This window comes from Eptesicus fuscus, chromosome 15, assembly GCF_027574615.1.
Source record: "Eptesicus fuscus isolate TK198812 chromosome 15, DD_ASM_mEF_20220401, whole genome shotgun sequence".
In the NCBI taxonomy this organism is placed as follows: domain Eukaryota; kingdom Metazoa; phylum Chordata; class Mammalia; order Chiroptera; family Vespertilionidae; genus Eptesicus; species Eptesicus fuscus.
The window spans coordinates 51,491,790-51,518,109 of NC_072487.1; the positions used below are offsets into that span (position 1 = coordinate 51,491,790).

A 26,320-nucleotide genomic window follows, 5' to 3' on the forward strand; every position below is an offset into this window, starting at 1 on the left:
TATTTCATAGAGGAGTGAAAGTTAGAAAGTGATTAGGCAAAAGATGGCAGCAGACATCAGAAATACCTTATGTAACCACAGTGAAGTCTTAAAGGCAGTTGCTATTAAATTGTTTTCTATCATACTACCAAGGTTCAAAATGTTCTTTAAAAAGGTGTACTTGGTGAGTCTCATTGATTTTAACCACTGCTGTTCATTTATCAGTTTAACTGAGTAATGGCTCTTAATCACATCTTAGTGCCCAAAACTTCTAACCCGAAAAGAAAAAAAGAGAGAGAAAACTTTGTTACTGGCTTTCTGACAATGGCAGGGAGTGTGTTAAACCAGTGTAAAATTCAATTAAACTGTCTAGCCAGGTTTTTGAAGCTGAAATGCAGACCCTTTCTGTTAAGCTTCTTATTTTCCTGTGACCGACACCGGTGGATGCTGGGTTATGCCAAAACCAACAGGCTGTAAAGTACCTTGTTTCATGCTCCCAGCTGATCAATATTTTTATTTTCCAGGCTTGCCCAGAAATCTGGAGGCAGTATCACCTAACGGTGAGTAGAAACACCTTTTTTATTTTCCCCAAGACCTAGCCTATTTACCCTTCTCTGAACTGCTGACCATAAAATATAGACAAGCATCTTCTGCTGGAAGATAATAAACATCTGAAGAGTTTTTGCACTGAGAGAGCAATAATATACTTTTTCTCTTCTCCCCTGCCCACTACTCTATCCTTTATCTTCCTGTTCTTAAAAGATTTTGATTGTGTTTTATTGCTCACATCGTTTAATGATTACGTCATTTAACCCAGTCTTTCTGGGTTAAATTCAAATTAAAGAGGGAAAAGTATATGCTAGGAACCATAAAAAAATAATAGTAATCTAGTGTCTAATATATTGTATCATCTACAGTCCACAAGCATACAGTCCACAATATCTTCCATTATCAATTTTCTGGCTTTACTGAAATATTTACATACATTTCTAATAAAGGTAGACAAAGCTTAGTGTATCTTTCATACAGAACAATTCAACTGTCATATGCTGAAGCCCCTCTTGACTTATTCAACGTGTATAAATATCTGCTTAATACTATTCAAGTTATTCAGTTCTCTGCTTTCCTTTTTATTGTGATTTTAGGCTTGGTAGAAGCAGAAAACATTGTTATGGAATCAGTTTACTAATGTTCAATATTATGAAGTCAGTTCACTTCTAATAGTCACCTTAAATAATTTTGAGAGTTCACCAAAACCCTGCTAGTCATTTCTTTTAATGTATTAAGTATGCTGTGCTGAGCAAGAGACAATAATAAAAATTACTTTTAATTTTAAAATTATACAATGTAATTAAAAGCTATTTTCTTAAAGATTAACATATTTAAAAGTTTTCTTTATGGAAGACAGGTAGTAAAAATAGAAAAGGCAAAGTTTTTACAAAACATGTCTTTTTACTGCTCTCCTCTTTATGAAATAAAAGGTAAACCAATAAGTAGATTATACTACCAATATGTCTTACCACAGTCCCAAGAAGCAAGGAATAATATCAGGTAGTTTGTTCCTACATTCTGTTATCACTGTTTAATTTATTTAAAGATTCTTAGTAGAAAGCTATAATTACTCAGCTATCCCTCAATCCCAGATTGGGTTTTCTTAAAGTCTTCACTATAAAACTAAAATGTATATACGCACACACACACCCATATATGTACACATATATTTTTACAGATGTAACTTATAGATGCATTATATCTGTGCTTATGTATAATTTTTTATCTTAACACTGTGGTGAAATTCTTATAGTCTAAACTTGATTGGAATTCAACCATATTACACTTTCAAGATCACAGTCACTCTTTGTATAGCATTTTTATCAGTATTTTAATTAAGTAATAGCCTAATGGATTTGATATTGCATTTCTTTTCCCTTTTCCCCTAACTTAGAGAATTCCAATCCTGAAAACTTGAAGTGATGGTAGTACTATTTTAAAGCCACTCTTTTCATTATTTGCATTTATATTCTTTTATATAACTCTCATAGAAGATTAGAAATTGGTGTTTAGTATAACATAAATATTTGAATATTTAATATTGTAGCTTTTAAAAAACAAATTATAAAAAGAATAGTTACGAAAAAATTAGTGAAACAAAATGAATTATCTTGGAGAGAATAACATTATATTCTATCTATAGGTATAACAAAGTCATTTTGAAAAGTCTGTTTGTCTCAACCTAGAATATTGATTAATTTTCAAAATAATATTGGAGCAGCTATCCCAATTCATAATTATCAAGTCTAAACTAAAATTAGGAATAGTTTACTATGCAAGTATAAATGCAGAATTTGTATATTCAGAAATATGTATACATATATATCAATCCATCTAAAATAAAATAGTTAAATAGTTATGTATATAGGCAGTATCCAAATGTGTACAATTAGGCAATATTTAATCTTGAATAAAAGCAGAATGCATGGTGAGTTTAGTCATCTTCAGTTCTTTTACTAGGCGATGGACTGCCATCTATTGACTCATAGTAGCCCTCACACTCGAATGTGGCATCAATCAGAGCAATGACCAAGTAATGAAACCTAGGTTAGAATTGCTGCTGTATATTGATTTAAACCAGTCTTCTTAAAACTCTGGAAATTTCTACACTTAATCATTGGTTAATTTCTTTCTCTAATCAAAGTATACATTTCTTACCCAAAATGAACTGTGCTTTTTTGGGGGGAGAAATTGATTAGTATATTCAGTTTGGAAATGTTTATTTGCATTTGAGAACTTTTCAGTTGCTTTTATCTGGCTTCCAATCAGGAAGACTAGAAGGACATTTACACCTAAAGTTTAGCAAATTCAATTTAAGATCTATCTAGGAATCACTTTCCTTAAAAGTATTTTTTGAGCCCAGTCAGTGTGGCTCAGTGGTTAAGCGACGACGACGACGACCTAACCAGGAAATCACAGCACATGCCAAGGCTGCTGGCTTGATCCCCAGTGCGGGGCATGCAGGAGGCAGCCAATCACTGATTCTCTCTCATCATTGATGTTTCTCCCTCTGTCTCCCTTTCCCTTCCTCTCTGAAATCAATAAAAAAATATTTTTACAAAAAGGAAAAAATATATATATTTTTTAAAGCTTAATAATACAAAGTATTATCTTTCAAACACATAAAAAGGTGATGAAGTTGATTGGTATAAGTAGGCTTGTGAAATTTATTTGAACACAAAAGGAAACATGTTCACTACTCAGCAATTTCATGAGAGATCAAATAAAGCATCCTTAACAACTTGTATGTGAATAGAATAGCTTTTTAACCAACTTGACTAGACTTCATTAGATTAATAAAAACTAAAACCATCATTCTAAAGGGCACATGCTAATAAAACTCTAAAACACTGCCTATATATCTATTATATATTTTAATAGCTACAAAATTGCCATATAATTTAAGGACTTTTTGATTATCACTTAGGAGACCTGCATGGGAAAAAGAAAAATATGATTTTTATTTCCCAAGTGGTTTACGTATTTCCCTCCTTCAGAATGTTTAGAAAGGTTTTTAAATCTTCAATAATATAGCACTGTTCTTGTATTTTAATTTGTTATATTTTCAGATTTTGGTAATGTCTGACTTTGAATATTCTTTTTCATTTTTTATTCTAGATAAAATCCCCCACACACACACTCCCCTGTAACTATTCAAGAAGGAAAGTCCCTTTCCCTACCCCCTGTCATTTCTAGGCTCATTTATATTAAAAATCCTAGGCCAAAATGGCCACCAACAGAGTTTTACAACCAACAGAATCTTTAACTAGTAGAGGCTATAATTTGACATGCCTTGGACATTTTGTTCATCTTGATTTTAATCTACTTAAAAAAGTAGCTAGGAGTTTGCTACTTTGGGGCCGAATGTATTAAGAACCAAAAAGGACAATACATCTTTTATGTTTAATTTTGCCCTTGGATTTCTTTGTGTGCATTGTTAAAATGTGTTACAACCTGCTACCTTTTACTTTAACTAAAAGTTTAAGCAGAAAGGAAGAATTACATTTTAAATGATTCTTTATATATAACATTTAAATGCCTAGAATTCACACTTCAAAAAGTAAAATACTTGTTGTCAGAGAAATGGGGAGTAAAGTTTCCTTGCCTTGCCTTCCTTTCTAGCCTAGAAGAGGCTTGTGACCAGAGGTTACTAGCAGTTAATAGTAGTCTTACCTGAACTAGCTGAATGCCAGAGTGTATCTTATGGATCATAATTTAAAGTATCACTTAGTTTTGCCACTCAAGTTTTTCTCTCCTACCCTGGAAACATCAGTTTAGAAATGTTTTCTGGGCTCTCACAGTATGGAAATGAGATTTTTACTCTCATTCTCATAAACGAGAATGTAACTCTCTAAAGCATCCTATGCCGTACCACCTAGTAGGTAACCCAAAATGTCAACAGATTTAAATTTAACTTTAGAAACATGTTGTATGGTCCAAAAGAAAGGAAAAAGAAAGTGGAATTTGATTGTGAGGCTATAGCCACAGAAGTCTTTTTTTCTGAAATTATTGTGATGTAAGATAGGGTGGGTAACAATTTTCTAGTTGCCTAATACTAAAATGGAATTTTTTATAAGTTAAAATGTGAAATAAAGAGTTTCAAGAAGTCTCCCTCCAGCCAGAATATTTTCTTTTCATGAAAAAAAGAAAACGGGCTCTTAATTGGATAGATGTTGGGAATTCTAAATCTCTTTCAGAGAGCTTTTTGGCTACATAACAGAACTGCAGAACCCAAGGATCTCATCTGCATGGTAGATATCAAGTGATATGTCTCATGTGTGTGTGTGTGTGTGTGTGTGTGTGTGTGTGTGTGTGTGTGTGTGTTTAAGAATATAGAACTGGTTACTGTATTTTAAAATGTTCAATAACTCCAAAATAGAATGAGAAGTAAGCCTCACTCTATTTTGGAATTTTTTAAATCAACTTGTTCTTTGTACCATTTTTTGAGGCCCAGCATACAGATTATCCTAAAGTAACACTTATAAATTTATTTATTTTGATAGTTCACTTCACTTTGCCAACTTCCTCAAGATGTAGGAGTACTTTTTTTTTTTTAATTGTAGTTTTTTCCTCCATATCTGACATCACTATTTCAATGTTTTGACTGTTTAAGTGTTGCTGTTGAGATATTACATCTCTGTCAAATTTTCAGAGATTTCGTTTCATTAAAAATACCTTTAGTATTAAAACACTGCTGAGGTGAATGTAATTGTGCTCTGATGATTTAGAAGGCACATGACTATTTTGTTGTACCTCAGGGCCATCTTTCCATTGTAGTTCTACAAAATAAATCAGACTGCTTTATATTTAAAGTTACTTGTTGTCTGAATAAAAATAATTTTCTGAGTAAGCACCAATAAATTATTTTCTAATACTCCATCTGTGATAACCGAGATAGAAAATACATTTGGACGGTGACTAAAATTTTTAAAGATTTTTCAAGTGGAAATTTTCTGTGAATACTTTAATATTTATTTACCTGTCCTTAAAGAATTTAGGGTGAACATTTTGCTGGTGATTTTTTTACTTCAATTTACCATGTTTTGAATTTAGTATAAAAGATAATTACTACATTTATAGAGTAGGTCAACTGATTTTTTTAAATCTCTATTTCCACTGGCATGTTGGACCACATCTTGCCAGAACTTATCATTCAAAGCAATTGGAAAATGCAATTTCAAAGCAAATGAAACCTGGAATTATCAATCTCAATAAATGAGATTCATTTAAAAATAAATACAATTTGCCAAATCATAAAAAAGCAATTTTCTAAAGCTTCTGTAAAAGGAAGAGGAAGAAAGTGAGTGTTGTGAATTATAAATGCATGTTATTTTTCCTCTCACAATGTTTCCTCAGACATTTAAACAATTCATATACAAACTTATTTTTGAATGGAAGTACAATAAAATTATATAGATTTAGATATAATTTATTTCTATTTTTAGAGAGAACCTTCATATTTTCTTTTCAAACAGATTGAGGTGTCATCCCCTTAGAGAAATTCCCAACTTAATTGATTTTCAATATTTTAATGAAATTAATTTGCTTTAAATGGGAAATCAATACGACATATTCTGAGCAGGGTTTGGTTTTTTTTTTTTTTTTTTCTTTCTTTCTTGAAAAGTATGTAACATACACAATTTAGAAAACAGTCATTATAAATGTTTGGCCTGGAAGCAGCTGCCTTTTTGCCACCTTCTAAATATCTTTACTATTTTTATCACCCATTGTCCTGATTTCTGTTCATTTTTTCGGTAGTACATGTTGCTCAATAATAAACTAATTGAATCTGAGACTGTACTATAAACAGTAACTTCTTTTCTTCATTTGACCAAAAAAAGTCCCTGTGCTTTTTTATCTGCCCCAAAGGCTGGAGGCAAAGATGATTCCATTTAAGACTTAACATATTTTACTGTATCAGCTTCAAGTTTTACTTCTGTTTTAAAAATTTAAAGAAATACTTGTAGTCTTCATTTTCTTACCTGTTAACAAATGGCCCTGATGGTGATAAAAAGATGGAAAATTACATTTGGACTCTTCACTATCCTTTTCTCTGTTCCCTAGTATGTCCAACTTTATAATTATAGTTAGTCATTATATGGGCAATTTCTTCTTGATACTTAAATTTTGTGGTAATTAAATGCCATTTCTAAGTATTTGTAATTTTAGTATACATAACTTTTAAAAATATTTTCTCCTTTAAAAAAAAGCACATACATTAGTCATATGACCCTAAAGGAAACTACTTTTTTTTTTACTCACAATTCTACGCTTTGAAAAAGTTTTCCTGTTATGACAAAATGAATATAAACAAGTAGTCTGAGAATTTTCAGAATTCATGCAGTTTAACACTGCTCAGTATCTGACTGTATAACAAATTGCAGTTTAAAAATCTAGAATGTGGCCTATTCTTTGTCATGTTAACTACACATAACAACCATAGAAGTATTATGTAGAATAATTTCAGCATATTTGAGTGATTATTTTTCATATGTACTTTGAACAGTTGATTCATGCCATTCCTTAAATAAATATATTCCAGGTGGTTGAGCTTGTCATAATCTTTTCTGGACATTTCAGTGGAAGTAGAGAAAGTATACTGGACCATTGACATGTGTATTAATATGTTCCTTTTACTAGCCATTGCATGTGAGTGATGTGGTAGATTACAGTAATTCCTAATAGATTAGGAATCATTTAGATACTGACAGTCATGATCAACCATAACCTTTAAGGGTTTTGGTTAATTATTTGAAGAATCTACAGGAAAAGATTCCTAAAAGACCCCCTGGACTTGTTGATATGAACACTCTCTAAACTAGTGTTATATTTCCTGTTGTGGTATAAACTTCAGTAGTAAACTTAAGTTGAATTAAGTTTATGGTTTTAAAACCTAAATCTTTTAAATGATCAAAAGTTAATGAATTGTGGATAAAATCCACCAGATTTTCTACTTAAAATTCATTTGATCCCCACGTACCAGAAAGTCATGAGAATTATGTTTTGAGTTAGGTGTGCTTGTGTTTTCTTCCAACTATTTTGAGTTCAGCAATGGTCCTCCAAGACCCATAACTCTTTTTTTTTTTTTTTTTCAGATATATCAAAAGTATTATATGGAGAAAATGCTCCATGTTTGGAGAACATTTAACTAGAAAAAAATTAAATATGTTTGGGATTAAAATAGCCTTCACCTTAATAGGTATAACAATACACTGATAGGTCATCTTAAAAACATTCTGTGGGAATGATCAGAAATCAGCTTTGTAAAAAGAATTCACATGTGTGAATCAATTGATAATAAAGCTATCCAATTATTTTCATTCCTTTTTTCAAAAATCATGTAGAACTGAATCTATTAGATCGATTATAAGGTCATCTTTATAATTTTGTAATATATCCATGTCTATAAATACCCATTTTTATATTTTTCCTTTAATGTATTTGTAGATTACCTCACATGCCTTTTCAGTTAGGGGAACTACGTTTTGGATCTTTCCTTAAGTTTGTTCTTAGAAAATCATTTCATAAAATGGAGCTTGAGGGGCATATTTAGTTCTGAGGAAATTATTAGGGAATTTCCTTTTTTATCATAATATAGGGGAAAGAATACCAGCTTTGGAACCATTCGGTTCAAATTGTGGGTCTTTCATTTACTAGCTGTGCAAACCTAGTTAAAATATTTATCCTCTAAATTCTCGGTTTCTTCATCTGAAAAATGGGGACAGTGCCTTCTAGGGATATTGTAGGAATGCAATGAGATGATAAACGTGAAGTACTTAGCACAGTACCTAGCGCAAAGCCTGTGTTCAACACCATGTCAACTCCAATGCTGCAAACTCGTGGACTCCTCACACCTGGAGAGATGGCCTCGGGACTGATAGCCCAAACTCGGATTATTGTAATGTCTTTGCCTAAGATGAGGAGATTCATAATGACCTCTTTACTCTATCTCCTAAAAATGTTTCCTTCTTATAGTTATTGAAATTAAAATACTCACAAGCATTGTCTTTTGTTAACAAAATTATTTACCTCAGTTTTTATTTTCTAATTATTTATACTTTTCTTCTGGTCTAGAAATGTAGGTGGGTAACTCTTAACTAAATATAGCAAGCAAATTATTTTCTTAATTTGATTTGCTTAAAAAATCATACAGACATTTATGAGTAGATCACAAAAAATATTTAGGCTAACTTCCTTTCCTAATGAAAATGTCTGTATGAAATGTGTACCATATAAAGATACGACCATATCAGTTTGAAAAAAAAAATTAAGTGAATAAATGTAAATTTTTAAATGGTGATGTCAGTGTCAGCTGAATATAGTTATCTTTCATACGCTAAATTACATAAATCTTTGCTTCCTTTATAAATAATGAGAATAATATGAAATTAAATAATTCTCATACACAAATACCAATTATAATACTTTCTGCTAGGGGTAGAGGTTTTATGTTAATGAGATGAGGAATGAAACAAATAACATATCAGTTTTTTGCACTTTTGTAAAACTGCTTCATGCCTTCACATGACTGATGCCAGAAACCAGCCTGATTTCACAGCAGAATGCTGAGGTGTAAGCTTGGTCAGTTGTTTTGCAGATTCCCACCCATATTCTCCTACAAGTCCAGCAAAAAAGACAACACAAAACTGAGCACTGTCACGGTGCATGGGATTTGTATTCTTTCAAAGAGCATTCCTGTTTTTTATGTTTGTTCTTTATTTTAAGGCAAGCAGGAGCTAAGGTGGAGCATATTGTTAAAGCAAGGAATCATCACTTCCCTCCTTTAAACAGGGCCTTACAGCTGTGGAATTCCCTGCCTTTGTGACTGATGGTTAAGAGTACTTTTCAGTAGAATAAGCAGGGCTGGTTGTGGGGAGGGGCAGTTCTATGTGTTGTAAGTCATGTGGAGTCATACTAAAAATGAAAATCTTGGGGTTTATTTGGATCCCCTGTATATTAGATAATAAACATAATAAAGCTATGGCTCTATTCCACAATTTTTTCAATGATGATTTACGTACAATTGTATGAGATATATCTATATAGATGCAGATTTGAGTGTGTTAAAGACTTAATATGGTTAGAAGATGTATATTAATGTGGATTCTATGTTTAATAGTCCACTCCAGTAAACAGTCAGATAAAATATCCATGCATTCACACATGTATGTGTTCTTTCCTGTCCCTTCCCCCCACATCCTGTCTCCATGCCCCCCTCATCCCTCCACCCTGCATCCAAGCTTGTGGTCCTTTTCCATCCATGTACTAAAAGGTTCTTTGTAAACCAGGCCATTTGTCCATCATTGTTTGGGGTCCAAACAGTGGTAAGATACCCTGTCACCGATCCCGCGTACTATGAATGGCAGCTTCTCTCCGGACAATTGGCGGAGGGGCCGAGAAATATTCCTGAGAGGATTATTTAACCTTTCAATTTAGAGGGCACAAAGCCTGGCTGATTAATGAACTTTCTGATGGGCGCCGATAAGCGGATCTATTTCTTTATTTCCCCTAAAAGTGATTCCTTCTCCTGTCCATATTACTATAATCTTAAACATAAAATGTGGCAAATAGATTAAAAACAGCACTAAAGAGTTTATCTGGCTGGCAAACTGAAGGAGCTAAATTAAAATTGGTAATGACAGCAGTGGCTCAGCCTCATATATGGTTTTTAAATGCACTGTGTATTTTGAAGAGACTTATTCTCCAGCATGCCTGGTAATGACTGCTTTTGGTGCACAGTCTGGGGCTGGCTTCTGTTATCCCTACCCCGCCCCCCCCCAAAAAAAATGAGTTGTGTTATCTGGATGGCTGCAGACACATACGCATCCCCCTTTCTCACTGCATGGGCAGACAAGGTCGATAGCATTACAAGGTATTTGTGGCAGTGCTTGTTTCAGTTTTCAGAGCTGCCAGTTTCCAGGCGGATTTGAATTACAAAAGAAGAAGCTGGCATGAAAATTGAAAGGTTTTATCGGCTGGTCTGAAGCCTCATAGCACATTGCTTATTTATGCAGTCCATTTGCACCAGGAAATATAAAAAGGAAATACATTTTTAAAATAAGGCCATAAAGACCCAGATATGTTTAAGATGGCAAATAAAATATAGATACCTATAATATCTTTCCAGGAAACGATTTTCACTTAATGTTGCACATTACTTCAGAAGAGCATTTATGTTGCTGTCATAAATTTGTGCGTTTGTGTCACTATGTAGGTAGTCTCTGGGGATTAAGAAGGAAGCCTTTGCTAACTTACTTTAAAATTAAAATAGACAGAGGGATAGCTCTGCAGGTTGAGAGCTACATTGGAAATATTTAAATAGGGTGGTAAATTAAACTTAAACTAATATTTTTGCATTCCATGTAAAATTAGCTATGGCCCAGTGAATAAATGCCACTACCTTTGGAGAAAATTGGGGTGCTTTTTAAGCCATGAAGATTTAGAACATTCAGGAAGTGCGTTACTGTGATCCTTACTGTCTTGCATATGTTCATTGTTCTCTGCTTGCTGAGGTTCTCTTTTGTTGTTGTTGTGTGGGTGTGTTTTTGTGGGGGAAGGATCTCATTCACAAAAAGAGAAATCATAAATTAATAAGTTTAATAACTTCTTTTTATAAAACTTGTGTTTCATTTCTTTTAGTCTCCAAATATATTATCTCTTAGATGTTGCCTAATGCTTAATGTTGTTAATATATCATCTTTTCACTATTAGGAGTTATACCAACAGTTTACCTCCATTCATATTACTTTAACGTAGTTTTACTACAAAAGATACACTCATGCAGTCCTTTACACTCTTGGTTACCTAAAGTGAAGATATATAAGTATACAGACACACAGTACTGCAAGGCCTTGAATAATTAATAGCCTGACCACTAGTTATTTACAACCTTCAACCCATTGGTTTGTAAAACTATGAGTATCAGAAGAGGGGTAGAGAGGAAGTTACGTGTATATAGGAAGTACCAAATCAGTAAAGCAACACTCTTTATTCTGCTGCAATTCAAATGAACACTGTTTTAGAATCCATTTTCCAATAAAGCAAATTACTCTCAGTGAAACCATGAGAGATGCAATTTTTTACAATTTTCATTTTCACCAGAGTCTGGTACCTTTCTCGTGTTTTTATGACCTGGACTAATTACTTCATGTAGTGTGTTTTTTTTAACAGAGAAAATATCAAAAGCATACACGTCTACAGCATGCTAATGATGTGCTGTACATTTTTTCATGAATTTTCATAAGGATTTTTCTACGTAGCATGTGTGGCTTAATGATGTAATCACCTGATAGACTAGAAAATGCTCCAAAGGAGACGTTCCGGTCTGTTGTGTACATAATACATGTTTCAAAAATCTGCCTAATTAAGGAATTACCCGATGGATTGGTAGTCTGTTAGATACATGTCGTCGTTTTTCTTTTAACACAAAAAATATAGGTGTATTATTATATGTGGTGTTTTTAATGGCATTTTAAGATATAGGGAAAATTAGAAGCGTTTTACAATTGAATTTGTTTTTCACTGAGGAAAAATTAAACTTAAAAAATTCATAAAGGATGCCTTATTTTAAAATAATTTCAAAGCCTTGAGCTTAGAGAGTATTTCTTCCCATGTTCCTCAAAGGGAAGTAATAGTGTGAATATTTGCCAGAACACTGTGCACATGGATGGCTTTGACCAAAATCATGGTTGGAATAAGACCTGTTCAGATCTCCAGGTGTGAGGAGCACCTAGCCCCAGAAAAATACTGATAAGGGGAGACAGGGCATCATTTGTATCTTTCGTTACATGGGATCATTTTTGCCTTCTCACAGACTCAGTTCACTGCAAAACTGCCCAACTTTTAAATTTCTGTTTTTGATTCCTTTAGGCCCCAGATGTGATTTTTCTTGACTGTGTACCAGTTCCATTTCTGTTGGCATTTATATTGTAAATACTACCAAAGGAAAGGGAAGGCACCCATTCTTCTTGCCCTGCCTATTCTTTATGAAACTAAATAAAATACTTAGACAATCAAATATGATGTCTAGAGTAGGCACAGAAAATGATATGTTTAAACAGGGGAAGAAAGTATATTTTTAATTCAGCTTTTGTTCTGGTTAAATGTCAGGTTCATACCATTAGGTCCCTTTTTCAACTAATGGGCTTTGACTATGATGGCAAGTTTTTGATTTGGGGTAACATTTTCTTGAGAAATTCTATTTGATTACTTGGCTAGGATTGTTTTTTTAATTACATGGATATTGAGATGCTTGTACTGTTAGCTTATTGGAAAATTTTTGAAAGATAAGGTTCTCAAGCATGAAAAGCATATGGATTTAAGAGGTGTGAGTACACATGTGACACGTGCAGAAAGACTGGAGCTGAGCTCAGTACTTTACTCCATGTTACGTTCGTTTGTGAATACATTTACATCAAGTGCTTCATAGACTTGCTTTTTAATATATGTTCATATAACACATTGGATTAATAAATGAAAACATATAGTCTAGTCATTAAGCATATGTATGATTATAAAAATAAGTGCATTTTGTGGTCACGAGAGTAGAAAATTCCCTTTAATTAGGGAAATTGATTGCATATCCTATATAGTAATGAGCTTCAACAAGATGCAAGTCTTCATTGGATCAAAGTCAGTTTAGATAAGGGCAGCTCAAGGTCACAGAGGGAGATGCCCAGCAGGTTCATTTGCATAAAAAATTACTGTTAGAAATAGGACACTGAGGTAGCTCTGGCGTTTTGATCTCTTGGCCTTTGTCATGGAGATTCCTAGTAGTGAAGGGAGTAAGGCTAGTGTCCCAGATAATGATTAACTGTTTTAATGGCATTCATTCATTCATTCCGCACTAACTACTCATGCAGAAAAAAGGGTTATGTAAAATGACATTAGAAGAAAATCATTTGTAATCGTTGCATCGGGCAGCACTTTGAGGAGACATTAGAAGTAAATCCGTGGCGTGGTAGGCTTATGCTTTATCTTCTGATATTTACTGAGTTTACTGGTGCATGAAAAGCTTTCAGCAAGAATAGCAGATGGGATGGACCTTTCATAGGTAATGCTATCTCCCAGGTTATTACTTCTATATATTGATAGTAAAGTAATCTCTAAGATATCACCCTACAAATATAGATGATTTAAATGTCTGTAACCAAAAAAAAAAAAAAGCGAGAAGAAAGAAAAGAAAAAGCTGCTTTCATAAATAGTTCATTTGGTATCCATTAGGTCAAAGTCTTAAGGTAAATTTTTTAACTTAAAAAAAGTTCTAGCCCAGTTTGCTCAGTGGTTGTAGCATCAGCCCATGGACTGACAAGAGCATGTACCTCGTTTGCAGGCTCAATCCCCGGCCCCAGCTGGGGCACGTGCAGGAGGCAACTAATAGGTGTGTCTCTCTCACATTGATGTTTCTCTCTCTGTGCCTCTCCCCCTCCCTTCCACTCTCTAAAAATCAGCAGAAAAAATATCCTCGGGTGAGGATTAACAAACAAATAAAAAAAGTTCTAAAAAATTACATTTGTTCCCTCCATTTAACTTTTTGTCCACAGTGCAAACATGTATGACAGAACTCTGAACTTAAAGCTAATCAGTTGACACATTCTGCTTTAAATTGGACCTTTACTGTTAATTAAAAATAAAGACATGCTCCAAGGCAGAAGTATTGAGTCACAGATTTGTATTTCTAACACTTTAAATAGCTGTAAGATTTTTGTTAGATCATAGTATGAAAACTTGTCCACTGGAAATCATTATTGAGTTTTCAGTACTGTATTCTACTATAGAAATGTTCTCTAATTAGGTAAGATCTAGGCTGATTTCATTCCTATTAAGTCCTAGTACATGATGGTTTATTAAAATGAGAGTATGTAGATAGCGTTTGTCATGTCATTTACTAATTAATTATTGTGAAACAGTTTAGAATTTCATAGCACAATATAAATACAGTTGCTATTTTTATTGGTAATAATGGAAGTTTTTAACTAGTGACATTATTCAGATGAATGAACACCCAAATGTTTGCACTTCATCCACGAGCATAAATGAACAGTAAGGCTAAATTTGAGGCTTTTTGAATGAGATTACTTTCAAAATAAAATAAGTGTCGACATGAAACATGCTTTCAAAATCTTGATTAAAAAGGATCTCTTTATCCCTAGTAATTGTAAAACTGAATTCCTATTCTCTATATTAGTAACTCCTTCCCGATTCTGCCAGAGTATGTACCACTCTCTCAATGTGAAATAGAGGAGATCCTTAGAAAGTTGTGTTAATTTATTCAGGCATTTTAATATACAGGTTGTCTTTAGTGACTAAAATGTATTGGATGCTCACTATGGGCCATGTACTTTACATATGCATTATCTCATTCATTTACTAATATTTACTGTCCTGCTGGTATGGCTCAGTGGTTGAGCATCCACCCATGAACCAGGGGGTCATGGTTCGATTCCCGATCAGGGCACATGCCTGGATTGCAGGCTTGATCCCCCGTCGGGGGCATGCAGGAGGCAGCTGATCGATGTGATTCTCTCTCATCATTGATGTTTCTATCTCTCTCCCTCTCTCTCTCTCTCTCTCTCTGAAATCAATAAAAACATTTTTAAAAAATATTTACTGAACTATTCTATGCCTGGCCCTGTTCCAGGATCTGGGATACAACAGTGAACTAAACAGAGACAAATCCCTGTGAGCTGGGGTATAGACCAAACAAACAAGTAAAATATGTGGTGTATCAGATGCGATAAGTGCCATGAAGTATGAGGGAAAAACTCAGTGAAGCAGGATAGGTGCTCCAATTGGAGGTAGCTGGCTATTTTAAATAGGGTGATCAGGAAGGCCTTACAAAGATGACATTTGAGCCAAGAGATGAAGGAGTTCTCCATGTGTATCTGGGGAAAGAGTGATATAGGCAGATGGAACAGCATTTCGACTACTTGTAATTTCCCCAGACTTAGGCAATAAAGTAAAGTCAGAGGAATTTTGGAGTCTTTATTATCTACTTATTCACCAGCTACTTATTGTGCACTTATTATGTTCTAGGTCAGGCGTCAGCAAACATTTTCTGTAATAAAGAGCCAGATAGTAAATATTTTAGCTTGGCAGGCCATGTGGTCTCTATCATAACTATGCCCCTGTAGCATGAAAAGCAGCCACAGATAGTCTGTAAACAGATGTGCCTGGTTGTATCCCAATAAAACTTTATTTATAGACACTGAATTTTGAATTTCATATAATCTTTACATGCTGTGAAATATTTTTTTAGCCATTTAAAAATGTAAAAACTATTCTTCCCTTGTGAGCCATACAAAAACAGGCAGTGGGCCAAATTTGGCCTGCTGCCCATAGTCTGCCAACACTTATTCTAGACTCTTGGCATAGGGGTACACAGTGGTCCAAGCAAAGATCCCTGCCCTCATGCACCTTACATTCTACCAATGGAGAAGTAGATAATAAACATAATAAATAACCCGTTTAGTACACTAGAAGGTGAAATAGGGAAAAGGTGGGTCAGGAGCACTGTCACAGTATTAAATAAAGGTGGCCTTTACTCTGAGTGGAGGTGACAGGAATGACCCCTGGAGAGCTGTGTAGTAATGTGACTGTCCCTGTGTTCTATGCTACTGAGGAGAAACCACATCTGCTGTAGAGGTATGGTGGCCCCTCCCATGAGGAAGTCCATAGCAGTCAAATTCCATGTCTGGATTCCCTGCTAATTTGGTTCTCACCAGCCTACTTCCTCGTTACTTCCTGATTCATCTTGTTTATTTTTTATTTAATTTTTTATTATTTTTTAATATGTATATATTTTTCTTTATTGATTAAGGTATTATATTATGTGTCCTTATTCCCCCATTGCCCCCCCATCCCCTCATCTTGTTTTTTTGCATAGGATTTGAGCCAATGGAATCTTTTATTCCAGTGAAATAAAAATAGCATATTCACCTTCTCATCAGTGAATCTAGAAATCTTGCCTCAAAGATAAATTGCCATATATTTACACAAATGAACATAAATTAAAAAATTTGTAAACAGGTCAGTTTTTCAAAGAACATTTATTATTTGGGAGTGTGGATTGTCCTTTCTATGATCGCTTACAGTCTGCTAACAGTTGCTGCTAGTTATTGAGCACCTACTATTAGCTTCAAACTAGCTTCTCATGCTACTTAAGATAAACCCAGCTCTCTTCACCCTGGTTTACACAGCTCTAAGTGATCTGGTCCCATTCTACCTCTAGAACCTCCTCCTCTGCAGCTCTTCCTCACCTACTACACTTCCAAGTTTACAGATATTTTCCAGATACTGAAATATGCCTGCTTTTGTGCTTTGCACTACCTGTTCCCAATGCCTTAAGCCTAGAATGCTGTTTCCCCAGTCATTGAATACTTGTTTTTTCTTGTTATAAGGATTGACTATCCCAGTGAGAGTTTCCTAAAACTCAATCTAAGTCACCACCAAAGACTCTCATTCACATAACCATTTATTACTATCTGATTGTGTGTATGTGTTGGTGGTGGTTTTATTTATCTGTCTTCCACCTGGATATATGAGCAATGATTTTTGTTTTGCTCACTTCTCAATTACCTAATCTTAGAACACTGACTTGTATGTATTAGTCACTCGATATGTTTAAAATCAGTTAATGAAAGAATGCGTGCATTTGCTCATGCCCCGTGCCCAGCAGTGGTGGAGGCATCCTCGGACTTGCGTTCTGCTCTACTCATCCCCTTCCCTTCTCCCATACACAGTCTAGTTTCTTTAAAAAGTCCTCTATGTTCTCTTCTCCAGCATCTTTTCAACTTGCAATGAACCCACTACAGTCTGACTTATGCCCCTACCCCTCGAGTGAAACTGCTCACAACAGTTTCCAGTTGCAAACAACTTCCTGATTGCTAAGTCCAACGGATTTTGTTTGTCTTCATCTTACTTGACCCATCAGTAGCTTTTGACAACTTCCTTGAAGCATCATCTGTTCTACCTTCACATTCATGACACGGTCTCTCTTGGTTTTATTTATTTCTTTTAAATAACATATGCTCATGGTTGCAATTTTATGTCACAATCAAGTAACATGCTTACCTTTTCAGATGAAAAAATTATTTCTCCTTAATAATTTCCTGTCTTCTGGTGCTATACTACCTGAACTAATGTATAAACCACTATAATGAGTGGTGCGTGCTTATGTGCATAGTAGTTTAATGCCTTTTATTTATTTATTTATTTATTTTTTACAGAGAGGAAGAGAGAGGGATAGAGAGTTAGAAACATCGATGAGAGAGAAACATCGACCAGCTGCCTCCTGCACACCCCCTACTGGGGATGTGCCCGCAACCAAGGTACATGCCCCCGACCGGAATCGAACCCGGGACCCTTGAGTCAGCAGGCCGACGCTCTATCCACTGAGCCAAACCGGTCCCGGCTGTTTAATGCCTTTTAGCTGGTCTTAATTTATGAACCACATTTTAATTGGAGAATACAAGACATTTGTTGATTATGTTTTTTATTATATCCTGATTGATAATAGCTGAGGTTTTTAAATTCCATTTTGTCTAGCATTTGTAGTCATTTTCAGTAGAAAAGAACTTTCAGGTTATTGTCATTCTCCAGTATTCCATTTTAGGAAATAGGAGCTAAAAGTAAAGTTGTTTGAAAAAGATTTTTATAACCTGTATTTTCCTGTGTCAAGAAAATGAAAGTTCCACAAACCACCCGTTTGCCACACTGAACAGCAGCAAAATTATTTGGCAGACCAGCACTCTTTGTTATAGGATCCGAATAAAGAACATAAGAAATAAACTTACCCAAGTTTAATCTCATCTTTCCAATCTCCCCCCAAAAAACAAACAGGGTTAGGGGAAGGGGAGATTGGTTTTTCTGCTTTTCAAAGCCCCTGCTGCCTCCAGGGTTTTGCTCAATCCATTTTCTCCTTTCTTTCCTCTGTTTTCAACGTCTCCATCTCTACTAGCTTTCTCACAGGTTCAGGTCTCTCCCATTCTAATAACAAACTTCACCAACACCCCCACTTCCTCCTAGGGACTACCTTGTCTTATTCTGCCTCTTCTTATTCATGTCTCTCAAAATTACATGTACTTACTGTCTCCTTTCCTTCAACTTTTATTTCATTTTTTTAAGATTTCTTGTAAAATGTAATATACATGCTGAAAAGTGCATAAAGCGTGTACAATTTTTTTAAATATATTTTATTGATTTTTCACAGAGAGGAAGGGAGAGGGATAGAGAGCTAGAAACATCGATGAGAGAGAGACATCGACCAGCTGCCTCCTGCACACCCCTCACCGGGGGATGTGCCCGCAACCAATGTATATGCCCTTGACCAGAATCGAACCTGTGACCTTCTAGTCCGCAGACCGATGCTCTTTCCACTGAGCCAAACCGGTTTCGGCAAGCATGTACAATTTAATAAATTAGTTCTATAACACACACTCAAATCATATAACACCACTATGTTCAAGAAACAGAAAATTGCAGCTACCCCAAAACTCTCTGTGCACTGTTCTTTTCCCCCAGAAGTATAAGCATCTTCCTGGCTTTGTGGGTAATCATTTCCTTGATCTTCTTTATAGTTTTACCACCTTTGTAAGCATCTTTTCACTATTCAACCTATTGCCTTCAACTTGGTACCTTCCCACTGATTCCAAAATTCTTACAATAAGTTATCCATGAACAATTGTAAGTCTAACAGATGTTTCTTAGTTCTAATCCCACTAGGCCTCTGCTATATTTGACTTCGTAGATCAGCTCATCCTACCTGAACCTGCTCTGTAAGGTCTGTGACTGTATTCTCCAGTGGCTCTGCATCCTTTAACCTTTCCTTCTCTCCCCCTTACATGTTGTTAATGCCCAGGGTTCCGGCCTTAGCTCACTGCTGTTCGTATGGGCTGTGGCGATCCCGTTCACTCTGGTCAGTTCCACCTCCGCTGTTGAGCAGAATGCTTTCAGATCTAATCTTTAGTTAAGACACATTCCCTAAGTTTCATCCTACGTAGTCAACCTCCTGGTGGGCATCTCCACCGAGAGACTCAACATCCAAGGCAAACTTTGTCATTTCTCCCCCGACATTGGCTCCTCCTTCTTTTCTGAATCCATTGTTGGCACCTCTACTCACCAAGTCACTCAAGATAGAAACCTGGAAAGCATCCTGATTTCTTTTCCTCGTTCCCTGTTACCTTTTCAATGTTCAAGTAATACCAGTTTTATTTTCTAAAAGTACCCAAATCTATTCCCTTTTCCTTATTCTTATTACTCTGGTAGTTTGGGCCCTCATCACCTCACCTGTAATTGGCCAACAGCCACTTCATTGGTCTTTCTCCTACATCTAACCTCCTCTTGCTTATGGTCACCCTCCTTTGTAGCTACAAGCCAAAATGGCTTTTCCAAAATGCAATTCTAACTACTCTGCTCCTACACTTAAATCCTTACATATAACCCTAGATGAAGCCCAAGCTCCTTAACATGACTTATAAGCCCTCCATTTTTTTGCCATGCTTTCTCCAGCCCCATTTTCCTTATACCTGGTCATGCATCTTTTTGTTGTTGTTAATCCTCACCAGAGGATATTTTTTCCATTGATTTTTAGAGAGAGTTGAGGGAGGGAAGGAGAGAGAAAAAGATAGAAGGAGAGAAATATTTATGTGAAAGAGCCATATCAATTGGTTGCCTCCCACATGTACCCCGACCAGGGCTGGAGATGGAACCTGCAACTCCAGTGCTGGGGCCAGCGCTCTAACCACTGAGCACACCTGGCCAGGACCTTGGTCATGCATCTTATACTTTGTTGGCAGGTATGCTCTTTCTTAGTTCCATGCCATCGTTCATGTTGTTCCCTCTACCAAGGATTATCCATTTGACTTACACCTAATTCTTTGAGAGTAAATTTAAAATTTGTATTTCCAGGAACACTTTCCCTAACTGCCTCAGCCCATCCAATGGTGGGTCTGTCTTGCCACTCCATTAATACTTGTACATGCTTCTATCACTGTGTTTACATTGTCCTGTCATTATCTATTTATATGCCTGTCATGTTCTACTAGCCTTTTATTCTTTTCTATCTGGGATACCTAATACCTAACACAGTGTTGGGTATAATGCTGAATGGAATGAGGTGTAAGGAAGGAGAGGAAAGCACACACTGATGTTAAGAATAAAGAATTGAGCCCTGACCCGTTTGGCTCAGTGGATAGAGTGTTGGCCTGCGGACTGAAAGGTCCCGGGTTTGATTCCAGTCAAGGGCATGTACCTTGGTTGCAGGCACATCCCCAGTAGGGGGTGTGCAGGAGGCTGCTCATCGATGTTTCTCTCTCATTGATGTTTCTGGTTCTCTATCCGTCTCTCTTCCTCTCCGTAAAGAATCAATAAAATATATATTTTTTAAAAGAATCAAAGAATTGTTATCATGTTATACACTTTACTATACAGTCATCTGAAGGTGGGGTCTCTACACTGACTTTCAGAAGACATTTTAGAAAGAATGAGGTTTTAATTTTCTTCTAAAATTTAATAAAACCTTACAAATATTCTTGTTACAGACTAAACCTGGACCACCCAAAAAGCCGAAGACTCCTTCTGGACAATCAGCCTTAATGTATTGCTACAACTGTGGTCAAGAAGGCCATTATGGACATGTAAGTCTGAGTGGCATTTGGGCATAAAGCATTCTGTTGTCAGGAAGTGATGGATGAAAGATGAACTCAAAATTAATGTAATTCTGAACGCTTACTTTTTTAGAAACTAACATTCTAAAGTGAGATTTAATATAGTTTCAACTAATTTACTTCTCTCATCCCTGCCAATTATGTTCCTAAATGTATGTATGTACCAGCTTGATCAGATACTTAGAATTACAAATCAAGTATATAATGCCAAAATTATGATAAATTAGCTAAACTTTATATGGATATTTCACATACTTTCTTCCTAAGAGGTATTCTAATTTTTCTTCAATACCTAGCTAAGAAGTATTGAACTCGCATAAATAAGTTTTAGGTACGATGGCAAAAGACAGAAATGGGAACGTTCCAAAGGGAAACCTCTTTCAAAGAAAAGAAAGATAGTTGGTTTCAGGCGTGCTGAATGGATATATGTCACAGGTCATGATTTTAAAAAAAGCCTACTACATAGGTGTATTCAGGCCGAGCATATGGAAACTGTGAGGCAAGGGAAGGTCAGAGTCATGAGAATAGGGAGCTGTCCTGGGTAAGGAATGACAGGAGTGATTTTCTGTTTGACTAGTGATTTGAACTTACCTTGAGTGGGGGGAATTGAAGAGATGAGAGGGTTCCTTTGGGGTGTTTCAGAATCACCTAAGAGCATTTCAAACTGGACACAACCCACCACCACGCTGTTCCCCACCATAAGAATCAACTGTTTCCCCCCCAGTGAGTATTGTGTTAAAATAAGTTTACAAACCACTTATGTGGTAGGAAAAAGAGCACAGAGCTAAGAAGTTACACACATCTAGGATGTAAATGTGAAGGGGAAAAGAGAAGGGGAAAGCACTTGATGGAAGGCTGTTGAAGAGACAAAGAAGCATAGGTCTAATACAACATAAGGCCAAATAAAATAAACCCTCTAACAGGTATGAGGCAGTGCAGTAGGGACCTCTCCTCTTCCCCCCAGCCATTGCTGTCAACTCAAACTGGGGGAGTGGGTTGGCAGGAAAGATTGAAAAGAGATAAGGGTTTCATAGGTAAAGAAGTAAGAGAAGAAAATTCAAGTCTGAAAAAAATACTTGATTGGATGTCAGGCTGGGTGATCCTACGGGTGTCCAGCAAGACCACAGCCTGCAGCCAAGAATGAGTATCAGTGATGTGGGACTCATCTCCAATTACAGCCATTCATGATCTTGCAAAAAGGTTGTTTAACAGTATGCCCTTGTGACATCCTAATTTCAAATACAATTTGCAGGAATGTACAGAAAGGCGAATGTTTAACCAGACCTTTCCAACATCTCCATTCATCTACTACTATGATGACAAATACGAAATTCGGGAGCGAGAATACAGAATAAAACGAAAAGTAAAAGGTACCTTATTAGACTTCTTGCTAGATCAACTTTGCAATAGTTCCCAAATTTCTTTTTCGCACTGTTTTTACCTGCTTTGGGGGTCATTGGTTAACACAGAAAAATTTTTAATTACCATGGAAACTGGAACTTTCTTGATCTCCAGAAATCAAGTACCCACTTCAAAAATCCTAGGTTGTGCCCTGGCCCCTGTGGCTCAGTTGGTTGGAAGGTCGTATACTGGAAGGTCATGGGCTCAATTCCCAGTTAGGGCACCTACCCAGGGTGCAGGTTCCATCCCTAGTTGGGGTACATAACCAGTGGATGTTTCTCACACTGATGTTTTTCTCTCTTTCTGTCCCTATCCCTTCCTATCTAAAATAAATTTTTAAAAAAATCCTGTGTTGTAATCTATTCCCAATAAACATTTTTCTAACATAATGATAATTTTAGAAAATGTCCAGAAAGTACTTCTACCCATATATGTATGCAGAGTTTTAAAGGCTCCTTTGAGATTTTTCTGTTTGACTAGTAATTTGTTCCCCCTTTGTATAGCTCTAGTATTTTTCATAGAAAGACAGGCATTCCTACTGGGTGAATTCCTGGAGCTTCCCCAAAGATGTCATTTCCTATCGGCCATGAGCTGAGCTCCAGGTCCATAGCCACCCTATGTGGCTTCTTTGTTTTCTGTTGCTATAACATAAGGTTCTTTCTCACCAAATTATCCTATAACATAAGCCTGTTTTTTCGACCTCTGTTCTTTCTTGCAATATACTTCAAGGTGGTTTACCAATTATTTTTCTTGCTTTGGGAACAAACAATTCTTTGTTTTTCAAGTTGACCTGTACATTGTTGATTCTTTGGGCCTTTTTTGTTACTCTTTTCCGGATTCTTTTTAACACATTAAAAAGAAATGCACCAAAATGTCATCTCTGGATTAAAGGATTATGGATGCTTCTGTTTCATTATTTTTTTATACTTTTCTTTAGTTCCCAAGTTTTCTGTAATGAGTGTTTATAAGTTTTATAATCAGAGAAAAACGATTTGGTTTCCTTTTTTAACTGGTTGTATTGACAGCTCTGCAGCACAGATTCACTTTGAAGCTTGCTGTGCTTCATTGGAATTTTCATTTTATGCCGAAGTCTATAAATCTATTACTTATTTTTTCTCTATATTCCAAAATGCATTTTTTATCCCCTAAATATATTACTTGGCACTTCATTTCATTTGGAGGGGAGGCACTTCTTTAGTCTTTGAAGATTCTGTTGAGATGTTAATTTTCATCCCTCACTGTAACCTCATCTCCCACCTACCCTGTCAGAATCACTGTATCAGATACTTGTAGTGAGAGCCACGTCCTAACAAAACATAACATCAGATCTGCACTAAGAACTCGAAGACACGTGTGTGCACAACTGCACACTCAGTCTCCAAGCCAGCGATCTCTGCTCTGGAGGAATTATCTGTCCTCTTTGGCATCCACCTCTAACTAAGTACTGTGGCCAGACTTTATCTTCAGGGTGTAATTGAAATATCATATGAGTCTGTCAATAAGACTGTTATGCATCTTGCTTAACCTTATTATCAAGGGCTGTCCCTTGAATTGGTCAGACATGTCTTTTCTTCACGAAGCTAGGATGATGACTGCTCTCGCTTGCCCTCATCTGCACTGTTTAACCTAGATAGATTGTATTGAACAGAATGAATATCATTGGACTTCTGGATGTTCTTCACTGTTAGCAATCAGAAATGTGTAACTACAGCCATATAGTTCTTAGTGAGTGACTTGCACTTTAGTAAGGGCCCTTTAGAATGCCCTATCGTTAATGCATTTAAATGTCTGGCTTCCCTCTCTGCTAAGTTATTTACAGACTTAGGAAAGCTCTGCATGGACTATCTTGCTGCAGAATATGCAAAAATACTTTTATATTTTCCAGAACTCCAGAAAAATGGGGATTTTCCAAGGCAGTTCAAGAGGCCGCATACGAAAGCAGCAAATCAGAGGTCCCACCATGACATGAAGAAGAGCCAGGCCTCAAGGAGAAACACAAGGTGGCCTCAAGAAAAGAAAGAAACCCAAAAAGAAACAACGAGCAGGCACAACAGAGAGCGTGAAAAGCACAGGAAGGCCGACAGGTGTCATGACGAGGATGAGGACTTTCCCAGAGGCCCCAGAACCCACTCTTCCCTTGGAACCTTCAAAACCCAGAAGCCTCACAAGTCCTCTCACCACTCACACCAGCACAAGCCGGAAGACAAGCTGCCCAGAGAGGGCAGGCGGGGCAAGCATAAGAAGAAGGAGCGCTGCGTGGAGGAGGAGGACGATGACAACTTATTTCTTATTAAGCAGAGGAGGAAAAAGTCTAGACTGTGAGACAGCTGCCGATCGGGCTTTCCAGCATTTGTCTGCTCTTCATGTCTACAACATTCTGCCAATCTTTTTACTAATTAAAGTGAGGTTTGGTTTTTTGTTTTGTTTAATCTCAGCCATACCCTAGAGCTGCTGAATGAAGACCTTGGAGATGGTTCTCTGTGTCCAGCAGGTTACTAGGTGGAAAAACAAAGATAAAGTCGGACTTCCCCTGTTCCAGTTGGTCATTTTTACTCAGAATCCTATAGGTAGGAAGAATTAATCTTTTCAAGAGAATTTTTAAAAATACTTTGAAAAAATTAAAGCTCATCAAATGTAATTCATCTGCAGTGTGCATATGTAAATTAAGTCCTTGCCGGAAGAGAAATCAATGCTGACGTGAAAAATTCATAGATCTTTTTCATCATTACCCTTTTTAACATTGGAAAGGATAATAGTTATAAATCTAAGCTTTACTGGCTTCTGAAGCTGGGGTCAGAATCTTCCTTTGGTCAGAGCATCAGGGATGAGCAATGAAGGCATTGTCACTAAAGCCCTGAAGAAGCAGGAAAGTGGGCTGTTGTGAAATACAGGCAAGGAATCCATCCAGTGTAAACGTCCCAGGACAGATTTCCTGAAACAAGTGAAATAGAGCCCTCAAACAGTTGATGTCATCACAATGAAATAGTTTCTACCATTTTTACAGCCACACTTCAAGAACACTGTCACTTGGCTATATAGAGATGAATACTGCCCAACTTTTAAAAATTATTTTTTTGTTTTCATGGGTTTTTTAACTGTATAGCTATACAGGAATTTTTGTACTTGCGAGCCTTTTGTACTTATCAAAGCCTAATGTTAGAATTGGAAAAATAAAATGTCTGAAATAGAGTAAATAAATGTGTCTGATATGTAAAAAGCCAATGAGGGTTTGGGCGACAAAGGGCATACTTGGGTTGGACAAGTGACTAAAGTTATAAAATCTCCAGTAACTGGGGTTAATGTGCCCTTGTGGCCCAAGCACTAGCTCTGCCAGAATAAAGCAAGGTACACTGAGACAGTTTTATAGTGTTAGATTCTTAGTTTGTCTTTGTGAAGCTCACAAACTGCCAAATATCTGGTAGGATCCGCTCTCTTGTCTTTCCGGGGAAAACTCTCTCCTCCAAAGTCAGCTCCCATGTAAATTGTAGGTCCACAGTCTTCAGTCCTCACCTGCCCGGTGGCTGCTCAGCTTTGTGCTAAGTGTAAGGGTTCATTGTGTGTTGGTGTGCGGCGTCCTCACAAATCAGCTGGGATTGTTTTGACCCCAAGATAAGTGAGCAGAGTCTTAACACCCTGCTAAAAGTGCCAGCGGCTCCAGGGAGGGGTACGCCTTGAGATAGCAGGCATTATTCCTCAAAAGGACCCAGAACAAGCATGGCGTGGCA

The 26,320-nt window shown here is 36.3% G+C and overlaps 1 protein-coding gene across 3 annotated transcripts in view; it reads left to right on the forward strand.

Annotated features, from left to right (window-relative positions):
- ZCCHC7 (zinc finger CCHC-type containing 7) overlaps positions 1–25,783 on the forward strand; it is a 200,667-nt gene extending 174,884 nt beyond the window's left edge. For all 3 annotated transcript variants that reach the window (XM_028146046.2, XM_008141899.3, XM_054727025.1), the window contains exons 6-9: positions 504–539; positions 21,069–21,164; positions 22,447–22,564; positions 24,481–25,783. In XM_028146046.2, the coding sequence (XP_028001847.2) occupies positions 504–539; positions 21,069–21,164; positions 22,447–22,564; positions 24,481–24,917 (687 nt within the window). In that variant the 3' untranslated portion in view covers positions 24,918–25,783. The remainder of the gene's footprint in view (positions 1–503; positions 540–21,068; positions 21,165–22,446; positions 22,565–24,480) is intronic.
- The last annotated feature ends 537 nt before the right edge of the window (positions 25,784–26,320 follow it).